Here is a 16,479-nt window from a genome sequence, read left to right on the forward strand (position 1 = left end):
CATGAAGAAGAACCAATGGGGGAACTTAGATTGGTTTTTTACAAATTCTTCAAATGTTATGAGGACCATAATTTGTACCATAAATTATGTAGTCCAGTGTCAAGAAACAAATAATAATGACTCTAGGGTATGTTTTTTTTGGGGGGGGGGGGAATTGAAATATAAGCTGCAAATAACAGAATCACAAGTGGGGGGGGGAACCCTTATCTATTTAACTGACTAATTTGGAGAGACTATGCATTTAACCTACTTTCGTTTAGACTCCTGTCTTTCTTAATGCATTTGTACCATCCATTTATTTGATGGGGTGCTGATAAGAAAGTTTTGCCTCTTTTCATGAACCATATCAGCTGAAAGTTTCCCAGATTTCAACTAGGCCATTGCTATTGTAACAAGGAAGTGTTTCTAATGACCTCTTTTGATGCCCGTGCATCAGTATTATTTGTCCATGTGACAGGTAATTTTGAAGTGTCAAGTCACGTTAACCCAATGAATTAATCAAGGAACACTAAGGACTGAAAAGGACAGGAAAAGTTTTAAAGAAAGGAATAAATGGTCTATTCTGTCTCTTCTCCTTTTACCACACTTCACACCTTTCTCCAGAGAGCATAACTGACGACTGTAATTATACTGCATGATTATATCTCCTGCCTATAGAGGCAATTTTGGTTTCACCTCTAGGGTTGTTAGAGCTGATTGTCTCCCTGCATGGAGAGATGACTTACACTTTAATCATGTTGAAACTGTAGGACTAAAAATTCCAAAAGGAGAGCTTCAGTAGAACAGAGAAAGAAGATGAATATGTTCCTAGACTTTACAGATGCAATGGAGGAATTTAATCTGTTGTTCTGCTGATGATAGAAAGGTCCCTACAGTGTATTTCTGAAAGCTTCATTCCACCTAATTTAAAAAGCACAAGTAACTGAGGTCCTTATCATTATGGAGTTAATTCTACAGATGCAAAGAGTCTCTTATATGTTGCGAAGGAAACAGTTCACAAGATCCATCATGAAGCCATTTGGAAAAACTAGAATCCAGATCTAGTGCCACACAAGGGCAGCTACTAATAAGGGAAGATAATTTGCTCTTCCTCTTTTGCCTGATGATGTGTTTGCAGGCATACATGGGAGGAGGCTTAGGGATGGTGAGGGACTTCTGTAGTGAGACATTTTCAAGAATAGTGAATATGAGCCAGTGAACATTTACTATTTTCCATGAACTGGAGGTACAATCTTTTCATCGGATTTGGGGGGAATTGATTTTAATAGATTTTCAAACTGGATTGGTTTAAGTACAGGCACACATACTCAGTTTTCATCCTGACTGTCACTGTAGAGCAGAACTAACCATGACATGACTGTTATTTAGGGTCTGTGTTCCATATCTGAGTTTTTTAATGATAGATATGAGTTACGAACTTGGACTGGGAGGATTGGAGAGACCCAGCTTCCAGTCCTTATTCTGCCATGAAGTTCACTAATGGAGCAATCCTAAGTAGATCTACTCAAACTCCTAACCAGGATTATTCAACGATGCTTACTCCCACAAAAATGTACTCAGTTTTACACTGCAGATAACCTTGGGGTACTTTACATCACATCATAAGGCACTCAGGGTACCTTACAAAGATAAAATGGGGAGAGGAGAATTTCCTTGGAGGAGTAGAAAAGAGCAAGAGCCCAGTCGCACCTTAAAGGCTAACAAAATATGTGGCAGGGTATGAGCTTTAGAGGAGGTGCAAAATAAAAATATGATAGGTAGGTAGGCTAAGCCCTCTCGTCAGATCTTGGAAGCTAAATTGGGTCAGCCCTGACCAGTATTTGGATGGGAGACCAGCAAGGAATACCAGAGTTATGACACAGAGGCAGACAATTGTCTCTTGCCTTGAAGAAGCCCATGGGGTTGCCATAAATCAGCTGTGACATGATGGCACAAAAAAGGTAGGCTCATGTGCCCACCTGCTCACCAAGGTAAAAAAGGATGAGGTGTCATAAAGGGCACAGTCAGTAGAGGTCACGGAACATTCTCCCTCCTATGCTTTATCTCCCATTAGTCAGGCACTTTTCTCACTTCCACTGTTGCATCTGGTGAAGTGGTTACTGACTCGCAAAAAGCTCATGCTGGAATGATTTGCCCCCACAGCGGGAATAACGAGACGGACAACCATTTGGATTAAAACAAGGGCTACTTTATTAACTATATACAATTTATTAATAGCAACCGGCAAGGGAGCACTTCCTAAGTAGCGGAACAGACAAGGCAGGTGTCAGGCTGACCAGCCTCCTTGTCTGATATATATGGGCGAGGCACCAACCCCGGTCTTGGGCCATTAACCTGGCTTGCGACCAGCAGCCCAGCCACGGGTCGCCTCCCGGGAGCGCCTACCCCTGAAACCCTACAGTTTGCAGAGAGGAGCTTAACCCAAGAGGCTCCCAGAGGGGGTCCTCATTCCCCACCCGGGGCCTTAATAGCCCGCAAGCCGTTCCTGAAGACCCCCCCAGTTCCCAAAAGACGGGACGGCTTATGGTGCTCACCAATTCCGCTGCCTTATCTCTGCCCTCTTCTGCCAAAAGTGACCGACCTATTTAACACAGCCACGCCCCTACCCGTTGTTCCACTGCTCCAGTGTAAGGTAGGCGAAAACACTACCACCCCAAGGCTGCAACTGACCAGAGGGGCGGGAGCGGAGCCGAGCCTAGCCAGGCCGGCTCCGCCTCCCCCCATGTCCCACGCAAAAAGCTCATGCTGGAATGATTTGTGTTAGCGACTCAGCTTCCGTTTTATGTTGCTGCAACCCAGTAACATGGCTGCCCACCTGGAATGATTTCTCACTTCCCGGCTCTGATAGCACAAGTGAGCTAGGAAAGACCAGAAGGGCCTGGAGCAAGGCACGGAGCAGAGCCAGGAGGCCGGTTCAGTGCCTCATCCCCATGCCTGGCTTGGCCCTCCTTTCCTTGACAAAGAAAGGATCATCTTGAAACCGTTGTTGGGGTACATTTGCTGATGTTTCATTCGCCTTTTAGGATTTTGTTTCCGTTTTTTATTTTAGGTGCTTCTTGCTTGTATTTTGGATAAATAACCAACTTCTTTCAATTATTTCTTGTTCTCTGAGCAATCTGGGTTCATCTGCTTCCCTACATCCGTTGACCGCAAACCGCCAGTTATGTCTGAACCCTCCAGCTTGTTCTGTGACTGTATAGAGTAGCAGACTCCCAAACTTGTGGTATTTTAAACCTGACTCCAGTCAGTGGGATTTATAGTTCAAAAGTCGTTTTTATATATGGGAACGGATCTGATATTAAATTATTATGTTAGTATGTTATAACTGTTGATGTATGTTGAAAACCTTGGAGGTGATTAACTGGCTGGTTTGTAATTTTGGACTCTCAGGACTTTTGTATACTGTTTTGCAGTTGTGGTACATGTTATAAGTTATAGGTAAAGGTAAAGGTCTCCCTTGCTCGAAAGCCAGTCGAATCTGACTCTAGGGTTGCGGTGCTCATCTCCGTTTCAAAGCCGAAGAGCCAGCGCTGTCTGAAGACGTTTCCGTGGTCATGTGGCCGGCATGACCAAGGCACACGGAATGCTGTTACCTTCCCACTGAAGTGGTACCTATTTATCTACTGGCAATTTCTTACTTTTGAACTGCTAGGTTGGCAGGAGCTGGAACTAGAGACGGGAGCTCACTCCGTCATGCGGCACCCGGGTCTCGAACTGCTGAACTACTGACCTTCCACAGCCTGCAGTTCAGCGTCTTAACCACTTGAGCCACCGCAGCTCCGTTATAAGTTATACTTGACCTTAATAAACATTTAAATAAATAAATAAATAAATAAACTCAGGATGCTTCAGATGGAAAAAAAAGATGGTCAGTCAAATGGCAAACCACAATACGTGGCTATGTTCAGCTTAGTAGGTCACACTGTGGAAGTTTACAATATGTCACTATCTTCCTAAATTCAATACAGCACGCTTGCCTTTTACAACTGAGCTTCTTTTAAGGGGGACACCTTTCTACATGTGTTTTCCACAGCATAAAACCTGTTACTGTCTGTTCCACAAAGGTATGTTTCTGCACCTGAGACATGGGCTCTATGTTTTCTTGCCACCATATTGCAAGTCAAGTTTATTAGTACGGTCAAGCGACCAGCCAATAGAACATTTCCAAGAATAATAATAAAATACACAATAAATACATAAGTACCTAGTAAATACATACATCGAATATATATAAAACCTTTAAACGAATACAGGAACAATACAATATATCATTGAAACACAACAATACAACGCTAATTTGTCATCAGATCACTATCTAAGGTATAAGCTTCCTCTTTTTAAGGGCCAGAAAGCAAAATTTTGCCACAGCTAAAGATATCCTCTCTATCCGGTCTTCCAGCAAAAAAGTTAAAATCCTCAGTTCCGCAATTTTCAACTGAACATCCAAGGGTTTGAATTTGGACAACAATGGGAAAATTAACAGCTGTCTCTCCATAGCATAAAAGTTACAATGTAACAATATATGTGAGACCGACTCTATTTCAAGATTTGTACACGGGCAACATCTTTGGGAACTAGGCCAGCGCCGAAACCTTCCTTGTAACAAGTTAGATGGCAGGGCATCAAAACGTGCTCTAGAAAAAACCCATCTATAGCTGTCATATATGATGTTAGAAAGATATGGAGCGGGGGCAAAACCTGTCCAGGATTTTAAGGCTCTATATCTTAAGGGTAAGAGCGCTTCTTCCGTCTGGACCTCTATATCTATTAGGCGTTGGGTTACTATAGATTTAGCTTTTGTCAATCCAAGCTCCAAAAGACTTGCAGGATGAAGCCCAATTGATCCAAGCTTGACTAATATTTTGGAGGACCATTCAGGATATGGATTGTCAGCTAAAAAAGATGGAATTAGACCTGTAGGCTTCAAGTGCGTTCTTAACCAATACAAAATCGAAGCAATCCAGATTTTCGTTTCCATTTTTGTCACCCCAATCTCCTGCCTAAGAACTACATTTGCTGTGCATTTAGGCGCATTAAATAACGCTCTAATAAATTTAGATTGAACTTTTTCCAGGTCCTTAAAATTATCATCACTTAATGTAGTTACTTGCATACCATATGTGAGTTGGGTTAAGACCTTTGCGTCAAATAATTTCAGAGCCGCTAAAATTACACCTTGGCCCTCCTTCCTAAAAATCTGATAATAGCATTAACATTTCTCTCAGCAGAACAGATTGTAGAAGTTATATGGGCTGAGGAGCTGCCATTATAGTTGAAGGTAACCCCTAAATACTTATATGTTTTTACTTGCTCTATAGAATGTCCATTTATTCTCCAAATATCTTTCTTATAAGCCCTGTTAAAACGATATTGCAGTCCAGCCTTGTTACTGATTTGTTGTCCGGTAACTATATTAGATTTGGGAGCTAATTCAGAGAACAATTTCACTATCATCAGGTAAAATATAGGGAGGCACTATTTTCCACTTTAGATTATTTGGACAACTTAATTACAAAATATAATCAGAATACAAAGCTCTCCTCCTCCTAAAGTGCATTTTTAAATGTATTTCCCTCTGAGCCACCAACTGTGTTCAGATTGGATACACTATCTCTGTCCTTTCACAGTGGTGCAGCAAAATAATTATCATATATCAGCATTTGTTTTTGGCTATCAATGGAAACACTGTTCATGCCCTCTATAGTTTTCAGCAAGACTGCCAGCTAACAGCTCAAGTAGAGGCACAACTCTACATACCTCAGCGGGGTAGGGTGTTCCCCCCCCCCATATTCCTAATTCAGTGTTTGATATAAGCTATAAGTCTTTTTCACTGAGTCAAGATAAAGTTGCTTTGGCCATGAACTCTTCTCCCCTCGATTTGATCTGTCCACCCAATGCAACATTTTCATTGCATACTTCAAATTCTACACTGTATGAAAAAAGACTCATTTTCTTTTCTCTCTCTTTTAAATCCATAAAGCAAACAGTACAACAGGGACACCAGCAATATCAACAGCCACAACAGTTGAAATTCGGAAAAGCAACATCATGACGACTGAAATCACCTCTAAAGTTGAAAAGCTCCCCACAACAGCCGCTACCAGCAACACGAGTTCTTCGGGAGAGACTGAGGAAGAAAAGGCCAAGCGACTCCTTTACTGTTCACTATGCAAGGTTGCTGTCAACTCCGCCTCACAGTTGGAGGCTCACAACAGTGGTGAGATACAGCAATTTCTTTCCTGACTCAAGAGGCCTGCAATTATCTTGCCCTGAATAGATTAGATTGCTTGAAGCCAGGGGGGAAAAGAGGTGGCAGAAAACCAGCAATTACATGAAATTCATTAACTATTAAAGAATAAAAATGACATGCAAAAAGTCCTTCATGAAAGAGAAAAGGAGGAATTTTACTTTTTGCAGGTGATCAGTTTCTCTAAACTGCCATTTTAATGCTTCTAAATATTGCATTATGGAAGAATTCCAGAGCTTATGCTTTACTATGGCAATAGTTTGCATCCCTCCATTTATTCCTAGAGGCAGACTGAACAGTATTTATATTGTTGAACATGAAAAGTGAAGCATGAGCTGATACAGATGGACTTATAGAGTTTGATAGTTGCCATAAGTGATAAATTGGTTTTTGCATCTCCCCTGTCTGTAAATCAAGTGAAAAAGATAATTGACTCAAGTGTACATTTGATTTTTTAAATTTACCATCCAATGTTAGCAACATTCGTAAAGTGACACATCTCAGACAAAGAGGAGTTATTAGTGTCATTTTTAAAAGGCCCTTTGTAGAGATTCAACAGATCACGTTGGTCGCAATCACATGCACAATTAGCCGCGCCATAGCCGCGAATGCCAGGCGGATTTAAAGGGTGTGATCAGACGCAAACATCTGGGAAGTGCCCTGCACCCGTTGGCAACCCATTTTGCTCTGCCGCAAAAGTGGAGTAAAAAGACACTAGTGAAAGTCTGGTAGCAAAGGGGTTGCTACGGGCCACGGACGGACTTTCCCCTGTGTGATCACTCCAGCGTGCTGCCATGGCATCGGGATGGTCTCATCAGGCCATCCTGACTCTGTCCCATTCCCCCCCCCATCTCAGTATGCGCATCATCACACATTTCATAGGGAGCCCTCAGTGCGGAGATGCGAATCATCGATCCCTCGTTGAAGCACACTGGAAACACACGGCACACACCCTGACTCACCTGCGGTTGTGTCTGATCACACAGTGGCGGGCTATGCCCGCAGCTTCCAAGGACTGTGTGATAGCGCAACTGCAGGTCAAATTCCTACGGCGCAAATAGCCTCGCTCCCCCCCCCCGCTTTATCTTGCGCATGTGACCACCACCCTAGTTAGACAAACTCCATTAATTAAGACAGGGTACTCTAAGTCATCATAAGCAACTGTTCTAATCTTTTTTTTCTTGAAAACCTCCAGGCACTAACACTTCCAAAATTCTCCTTGTGTGAAGTGGAGCTGACACATTCAGAATTTTCAATTGCTCTTTTTTTATTTATATCTGAATTCTGCACAGACAGTTGTGCTGTGTGTGCAGTTTGCTGCTCCAGTACGTCTGTGTGTATGCAGACATTATTGTTTGGGGGGACTTAACCACAAATTCAAACCCCCAATATTATTCTTCAAGATTTAATGTACATTGGGGGGAAACTGGAAATGGGGAAAACTTGCTTATTCCTCCACCCGGAAAATAAAATTTCACATTTCCATTTCTGAAAGATTCCTATGGTTCTTCTCAATGTTTAATTATTACTTTCATCCCTTTCTAATGTGTGGTATTGAAACTTAGATAAAATGTGTAGCTTTAGTTTATCTGTTAGAACACTTCATCATTTATCACCTTTCTTAAGTGCTCATTCTCCCTCCCAGTATCTACTTCCTCCAATAGTTTAGTTGAGGTCAGTTTGACTCAGGATATAGTTACTAGCTGGCATTTTCAGGGCTACTGGGGTTGGTAAACAAAAATCCAGGTACTCTTGTCACCCTAGCATGTGATATCATGGTAGAGTGACCAGGACCCGGAGGGAATTATTGTGCTGGAGGCTTAAAATGGTATATGACAGCCTTGGACATAATGTTGGACCTGTCGGCGGCGTTCGATATGGTCGACCACCAGTTGCTGGCCCGCTGCCTCGCCAACGTGGGGATTCAGGGGCTTGCCCTTCAATGGCTTATCTCTTTTCTCCAAGGTCGGGGACAGAGGGTGGCGTTGGGGGGGGCACCAGTCCCGGAGGCGCTCCCTTGAATGTGGAGTGCCTCAGGGGGCTGTGCTGTCCCCGATGTTGTTTAACATCTACATGCGCCCCCTCGCCCAGATTGCCCGGAGGTGTGGGCTTGGGTGTCATCAATATGCGGATGACACCCAGCTCTATCTGATGTTGGACGGCCAGTCGGACTCTGGTCCCTATGACCTTTCGCGGGCATTGCAAGCCATGGCTGGGTGGCTCAGGCTGAGTCAGTTGAAACTAAACCCGGCAAAGACGGAAGTCCTGGGCCTGGGTCGGATCGGCCGGGAGTTAGGACACCCTCTCCCGACCTTTGGCGGGACACCATTGGTGCCTACACGGGAGGTTAGGAGTTTGGGTGTGCTCCTGGACTCCTCTTAAACGATGGAGGCCCAGGTGGCAGCCACTGCCAAGTCAGCCTTTTATCATCTGCGGCTGGCCAGGCAGTTGGTTCCCTATCTCAGCCGAGAAGACCTGGCCACTGTGATCCATGCGACGGTCACCTCGAGGCTGGATTACTGTAACGCTCTCTACTTGGGGCTGCCTTTGTCGCAAATCCGGAAGCTGCAGCTAGTGCAGAATGCTGCAGCGAGGCTGCTGATGGGTCTTTCCAGGCGAGACCACATCCGGCCGGTGCTGCATGCACTGCACTGGCTGCCTATAGCATACCGGATTCGCTTCAAAGTGCTGGTGCTCACCTTTAAAGCCCTGAATGGCCAGGGTCCGGCCTACCTAAGGGACCGCCTCTCCCCATACATTCCCCCAAGAGCGGCTCCCACCTGGTGGAATGAGCTCCCGGAGGAGATCCGGGCCCTGCGGGACCTAGTGCAGTTCCGCAGGGCCTGCAAGACGGAGCTCTTCCGCCAGGCCTTTGAGGGGGAGCCGCCGCCGCTATTCCACCAATGATATTCCAACCATCTACCCCACATAGTGGGGATAGATGTCGCCCAATAGAGCTGGGGAAACATTCTTCCTGGCGCTCCCGCTGTGAAGAACTTGGCCGCCAGTGTGGGACGTCGCCCATCTTGGATTTTATGTAAATTATCAAAGCACCAAATTTTATGTCAAGATATAGTGTTTTTATTATGCTGTTGTTTGTATGCATATTTTCCAGCCAGTCGGCATGGACATTAGTTAGCTGCCCCGAGCTGTATATTGGATGGGGCGGGATATAAATCCCAAAAATAAATAAATAAATAAATAAAATTCCCTGATGCATACAAGTCCATGTTTGTTAAACAGAAGAATGTATTGTGTATATAGTTGATAATAGAACAGAATTATAGCCTTTTCAACATGCTTTCTTCTTCTCCTTCACTGAGCAATTAAGTACCAAAACATTGTAACCTAAAGTTCTCCTTACAGGTAGGTGAGCCAGACCATATAGTTCATATGTGGTTGTTATAAAAGCAGATTCTGGGTTTTCATATTCTTTAGTCAAGTGTGGCTTGAACATAAACACTGAATACTAATCACTGCAACAGGTCACATGTCCATTTAGATACCTGAAATTGTACCCAGCTGCAGGCCGGGCATACACTGTGAAGCTGATCTGCGGGCCAAGAGTCCTAGAAAGAGAACATAATTTTGAGCTTTGGGACTGGCTGGAAAGTGGTGAAGAGGTTTCTAGCAGGCAGATGCATCTTTTGAGAAGTCACAGTGCTATATAACAATTCTGCTTTGTGCTTTGTTTGTCTGTCCCTTAATACCTGTGAAATGTATGTGTGTTTTATTTGTCCATCCCATAATATCTGTGAAATAGTACATCCTTAGATAAACAGACTGAAACAAACAATATGACAAAAGTCTCCCATCCATCCCATCCCATCATCCTCCAGTACTTATGGTCTGCTGCTTCTTGCTATCCAGGGAATGAAATAATACAAACTGAATACCATTCCTAGGGGGTAGCATCAGGGGAAGGCCTTGGCTTCTAGGCCCTGTTGTTGGCTCTCCAGAGGGACTAATTGGGCAGTGTATAAAACAAGATGATGGGCTACGCAGACCACTCTTCTGATCCAGCAGGTATCTCTCACATTCTTAACTGGTCTGATGCCTTTGTTGAAGTCTTTGGGTGCATTTCTTCTCTAAAGGACTCTAAATATGTAGCTTCCATTCAGTTCAAAGGGCCTTGACAGATAAAAGTTTCCTATCCAAAGATCCTTTGAGATTGCCCATTGTTTCAATAATGGCACCCAAATTTCATGAGCTGTTTTTGAACATGATCTGAAAGATATAAAAAGGACTCCAACCCACATCTTAAAGATCTGTCATGGTTTTCTCTTTCAGTGGCAACACATGTGTCATTAGCAGCAGGAGGAGGCCCTAAAAACAAGGCCTCCACCTCAGGCCTCCCGTACCATGTCACTACATACTGATGGCACTTTCCTTCAGAGCATAAATTGGTATCATATAATAATTAAATGTGAGGTAATGAAACATAGGTATTACTTCATCACTATCATGGAGCCTGAGACCTACTTGGGACAAAACGGAAGGTGTAACAAGAGAGAAGAAGGAACATTACATAACTTGCTAAAATGGCGTTTCTTTCCCATGTCTAATATCTTCAGGCACGAAGCACAAAACTATGTTGGAAGCACGAAATGGAAGTGGAACCATCAAAGCCTTTCCCCGGGCAGGTGTCAAAGGCAAAGGACCCATTAATAAAGGAAACACAGGACTTCAGAACAAAACATTTCACTGTGAAATTTGTGATGTGCATGTAAATTCTGAGACACAACTTAAACAGGTACTACCAATGGGGACCAAGTTTCTCTGCCTGCTCACACTTTCTGAACATTCAAGGATCATTAGTATGAGCTAGACTATACCTATCATGGCAGCACTCATGCTCTAGGAGTGTGTGGGAGCCACTGTCAAGTTGATGACCAGGTTGTGCCAAATCATTGCTTGTGAGAACCTGTGGCACTAGTATGAGCTGTTTGTGAGCTGTTAATCCACAGTTTCTGCAAATGCTGCAGCACTGACCTGAAAAGTGTGTTTCCCACTATTACAGTTATTATAGTATTTGCATAAGCAGCAGCCACACGAAGACGTTCATGGTTTATACAAGTGGCCCATTCCTTCAAGCGTAGCCTGGTTGTGTCGGGGGGATGTGCTTTTGAATTAACTTGAGTTAGGGTTCCTTTGGTGATGTGCAAACTGGCCCTGTGATTCTATGATGAATCTTCTGTACAGTTTGAATCTTCTGTACAGTTCTTGCTTTTACAGTGATGCTTTTGGTTGTCTTCTAGAGGCTTTTCTAACCCGCTAGGTATATTTTCTGATACCTGTTGTTGAACTTAGAATATTTTTCTTGAGTTACATGCTATGACAATGTATTTTATAAAGTCTGTCATTTTATTTGCTCTCCTATACTGTGTACTCAAAATTATAGAGGCATTGAGAAGCATGTACTTTTTTTCAGTAGAGATAATTTTCTGAGGAATGTGAGTTCTTTTTAAAAACCAATTCTTCTCTGTACTGGGAAGCATCACCTCCAAATTGAATGTAAGTGGTGTGGTGACAGTCATTCTTCTCAAATGAACAAATTCAATCTGTTTCTGTAAAAGTATCTTTATGTTTCTGGTGAAACTATGAACTTATCAAGAAATTTTACAGCTGTGGAGGCTACACATAGACCTGTCTTACAAGAGAATGGGTGAGAGAACGGTTCTGAAATGTCAACGCTTTCACAGATTTAGCACAAGGAAGTTACTCTAAAGTTTGGCAGAAACTCAATGTGCTAAATTTTCTACATGGTAAAAACAGGCTTGTCAAGGAAATCTCAGGAGGCTATAGCAAGTGAACAGCCATTATATGGCTTTACACTTATCCCTGGGAAATTGCTTTCATGGCCATAATAGGCTAACAGTGTGACCAGTGAAGGCCAGGAAAGACCACAGTTCAAATATCAGAACCACCGTTTCTCTAGAGCACAGTTACAGTCAAGCAAGTATATGAATTTGGACTTCAGTTTTTCTTTCCCTCATCTTTCCCCTCCTGTGTGTGGTAAAATAATTATTTCTGTTAAATGCAGCGGGCAAACTATGATTTCCTCAAGGGTGATCAGAGTGATGAGCTGCATTGTTCACCCTCGGCCATTTTAGTCTTACTAGAACCCTGTGAATTAGATCGAGCTGACAGAGAATGGCTGACCTGAACATGAGTCCCCCACCTCGACCGCTGTCCAGTAACCTAACCACTATGCTATACCGGCTCTTCAGTGTAAATGACTCTGAAGTTCACAGAGTAGCAAACCATAATTTCTTCTATTTATGCTACTATTTGTTGGAGCTGCACAAGTCTACTTGCAAACTCGTTAATAAAAACTCTCCGTATCACTTTTGAAGATGAAGTTTAGCCACTATTTTAGCTTCTTTAATAATAATAGAGGCCAAACTCATAAGGCAACAACCCTATGACTGTTAAGATATGTATGTTGTATTTATTTATTTAGGAGATTTCTCAAGGCAACTTACAATTAAAACAAATTAAAAAGGTAACAGATCTGATGTGGTTTGAATACTTGAAAGTATGCTACTGGAATGCTTACCATTATGTGCCCTGCTCGTGCAGCAGTTTTTTCAGTGCCCATCAGTGTGTTACCTGGACAGTGTAAAATGGTTGCTCCAGAAAGGCATCTACTTTTAGGAGCAATATAAAGAGGCCACATGTGGCTGGTCGCATGTGTCAGCTTTCTAAGCATAAAATACCTCTGATCAACTCTCTGGATTGTGGGTTTGTGGTTGCAGACTGCTGTTGCTGCAGACAAATTGCCATATGGAGGCTGTTTCCACAAAGGCCAATTTAAAGCATCTGCCAGACAGGCACTTTTTCACCCAGGGGGAGGGGGAAATCCTGCAGATAAAAACCAATAGCAGAGAGATCAAGACGGTTAACAGCCCAGTCCTGAATCCTGCATTAGTGAATATGATGGGATGTAGCAGTCCAACTGAATGGAGGAGATCGGATGCAAAAAGAGGAAATGAAGCTCTTGTGTCTTTTACAGCCTAGGTAGAAAAGGGCATGCTGGCTAGTGCAGTTTGCCAGAAATTGCAAGTAGATAAATAGGTACCATTTCAGTGGGAAGGTAACAGCGTTCCGTGCACCTTGGTGTTTAGTCATGCCAGCCACATGACCACGGAAATGTCTTCAGACAGCGCTGGCTCTTCGGCTTTGAAACAGAGATGAGCACCACAACCCTAGAGTCGAATTCGACTGGCTTTCGAGCAAGGGAACCTTTACCTTTACCTTACCAAAGTTTTCTTCTCTGCACAGTCATTTGCATCTGGCCATCCTGCTTAGGTTGGAGGACATGAGAACACATGCCTTTAGTTGCTTATTATTATTCTATCCCGCTCTGCCTTCAAAGAACTCAAAACAACTTACATGTGGTTCCTAGGTGGTCTCCCACTGAGGCTTTTTACAGGGCTAAAACTGCTTTGTGTCAATAATAAAACTGTAGCATGTGCTCACGTCTCTGCAGAAAAGCCAGCACAATGTTTATGATGTGTAACCTGGGGGAGAGGGGAGGACTCTTCTTTTCATACATGTATGAATGCTGTGGGACACTTGAAACTGAAATAGATGTACTATTTTAGATAAGAAGTATTGTAGTAATATTGGACAAACACATTTTTAGGGGAACCAGACATGTTCAATGCTGAAGCTATTCATTTCTATAATAATAGCCATAATAATAAAGTTATACTTGCCTTTCAAACAGCACATAAGCAGTAGAAGGCACAAAGACAGAGCTGCTGGGAAGCCCCCGAAACCCAAATACAGCCCCTACAACAAACTACAGAAGGGAACACACCCTCTCGGGGTAAGAAAATAGTTTTCATAATGTTAGATTATGGCTGGAGTCCCATGTGAAGTTGACAGTCCAATTGAATTATTTTTGACTTCTGAGTCAGCATGCATAGGATTGGATAATGCACAATAATAATATCATCATCATCATCGGAAAACAGAATGGAAATGTGGGAATTTGTATTCACGTGTACAGAATCTGGGTTTGAGATTACTTCCAGGTATGTGACTTTGCTGGCATGGTCATCGTGGCATCCAGTTCACAAATTGGCAATCACTTTGTTAAGAAAATTGTATACAGAATGGCAGGAAAAGCTACAAATTTCACAGAATGGCTTTGGCGAAGCCACAACAGGTTTTTTTACATGGGTGTTCCATCTTTGTAGGCTGAACATCTGGAGGGGAAATGGAATTACCTTCCCAAGTCCACTGCCCCAAATGTTCTCATTGACACTGTCAGTACATACAGAGCCTGTGAGACCAGGATCCAGGTCAACAGCCATAATGGTACTTCCCCGTGGTATCTTCAGCCTGTACCTCACAAACTCATCTTAATGTAATGAAGCAAAAACTCAGCTTCTTGGTGAAAGGCTACAGTCCAAATGTATCCAGTAAAGACGTGATTCTCAGTACAATTCCAAGGAGAGTCCATTGAAGTCAACAGGCTTAGAAGGGTGCAACTCTCTTTAGGATTATACAGTAACAGAAGTTTATAATAGCTGTCTACACAGGCAATGAGCCACAACTTGGTAGGTCTGATAAGAGGAATGCTGTGTATTTTGAGGGGAACACATTTGTGGAACAAAACATCTTGGAGGTTTTAAAAGAATTAACAAAGCCCTTTATCCACAATACATCTTTCCCCATTTTGTCTAGCATGAAAAATTGGGCAGCTTTTAATTTTGATCAGCAGAGCAGATACTTCAAGGTCTCCCTCCACTCACCTCTTTCTATATTTTCCCTTTAATCCTTCTGGCACTCAAAGGTTTTGCATATCTTCTATGCAAAGTTAGTTACCAGCCTCCAGGTGAGGCCTGGAGATCTCCTGGAATTAGAACTGATCTACAGACTGGATATCAAAAGTGGCTGCTTTGGAGGGTGGGCTCTGTCACATTATACCCAGCTGAGGACCCCCTCCCTCAAACCCTGCCCTCCCCAAGTTCCACCCCCAAATCTCCAGGAATTTTCTATCCCAGAGTTGGCAACCCTAAATAAAGCTGTCTTAAACATGGACAAGATGAACCGGTAATAGCTGTTCTTTTTTCTTCTTTCCCCCAGGTAAAATTAGTATTTTCAAAGGAACCTACAAAACCAATGGCTCCACGCATCCTACCAAATCCTCTCGCAGCTGCTGCAGCAGCTGCTGCTGTGGCCGTCAATTCCCCTTTCAGTCTTCGAACAGCCCCACCAGCTACCCTCTTTCAGACTTCAGCCCTTCCTCCAGCACTTCTCCGACCGGCCCCGGGGCCTATACGGACCACCCACACACCCGTGCTCTTTGCTCCTTACTGAACTCCACAAAGGGATTAATTGTACTGCAATAATTTTTCAGAGCAAAAGCAAAACAAGAACAATGAACTATGCAGTGTTTATTTATAGTTAATGTAAAATGTATATATATATAAATATATATATAAATGAAGAGCTAAGACTTTTGATAGAGAACTGAACAAATTCTAAAAAGGGGAAAGAGGCAGTATTTTCTCCAGATGGAAGCATTTCTCTTGAATCTTGACCATTTAAAAAGCGATCCTACAAATGTTGATTCATAGCAAGATATATATATATATATATATATTTAAAAAGGTATGAGGTCATTTTGACTGTGCTTTTTAGCACGTATTTCCCCCTGCAATGTCTTTCCTGCTTATAAAACAACTTTACAGAATTGTCTAAAGGGCATTAACTGGTTCCAATGTACATAAAATACTTAATTCTATAGAATAAAAGCAAAACAAAACAAAAAACAGAAACACTGTGAATAGTCATACTCTTAACAAGGCTCCTGCCAAGTCAGCATTTCCTGGGTATTTATCAGAGTAAAAGTAGATACAATAGATGTCTTGTTGAGCAGTAGTATTGTGTCTCTATCTGTGCCGCTAGGTTTGTGAACTGAGATGGTAAAAGTGCATCACCTCCCCTTAACCAGTTGCCACAGAGATGGCCGGCCGAGTTACTGAACCAATTTGAATAACTGCATAGCAATCAATGCCAGCCATGAAGGAGCTGCCTTACAGCTGGAATCCAGAGCTTGCGCAGGAGGGCTTTTTTGTTTCTTTCCAAGCAGTGGCCCTGCCCCAGTCTCCTGCCACACTTGGCTCAGAGCAACCTGCTTGTTCATCTCCCCTGCCTTTGCAAAGGGAGTGAGAGGGGGAGGGCTGCTGTTCAGAAAAGAAACGAAATGTCCCCGT

General features: G+C 43.0%; 1 protein-coding gene across 1 annotated transcript in view; it reads left to right on the top strand.

Annotated features, from left to right (window-relative positions):
• ZNF385D (zinc finger protein 385D) overlaps window positions 1–15,580 on the top strand; it is a gene marked incomplete at its 5' end in the record, with an annotated part of 88,018 nt that extends 72,438 nt beyond the window's left edge. Inside the window, 4 exons of the mRNA XM_015415841.1 lie at window positions 5,981–6,217; window positions 10,822–11,000; window positions 13,980–14,081; window positions 15,347–15,580. Coding sequence (XP_015271327.1) covers window positions 5,981–6,217; window positions 10,822–11,000; window positions 13,980–14,081; window positions 15,347–15,580 — 752 coding nt within the window. The remainder of the gene's footprint in view (window positions 1–5,980; window positions 6,218–10,821; window positions 11,001–13,979; window positions 14,082–15,346) is intronic.
• Window positions 15,581–16,479: the final 899 nt, after the last annotated feature.

The sequence above is a fragment of the Gekko japonicus genome, unplaced genomic scaffold (assembly GCF_001447785.1).
Source record: "Gekko japonicus isolate JY-2015 unplaced genomic scaffold, Gekko_japonicus_V1.1 scaffold2259, whole genome shotgun sequence".
NCBI classification, from domain to species: domain Eukaryota; kingdom Metazoa; phylum Chordata; class Lepidosauria; order Squamata; family Gekkonidae; genus Gekko; species Gekko japonicus.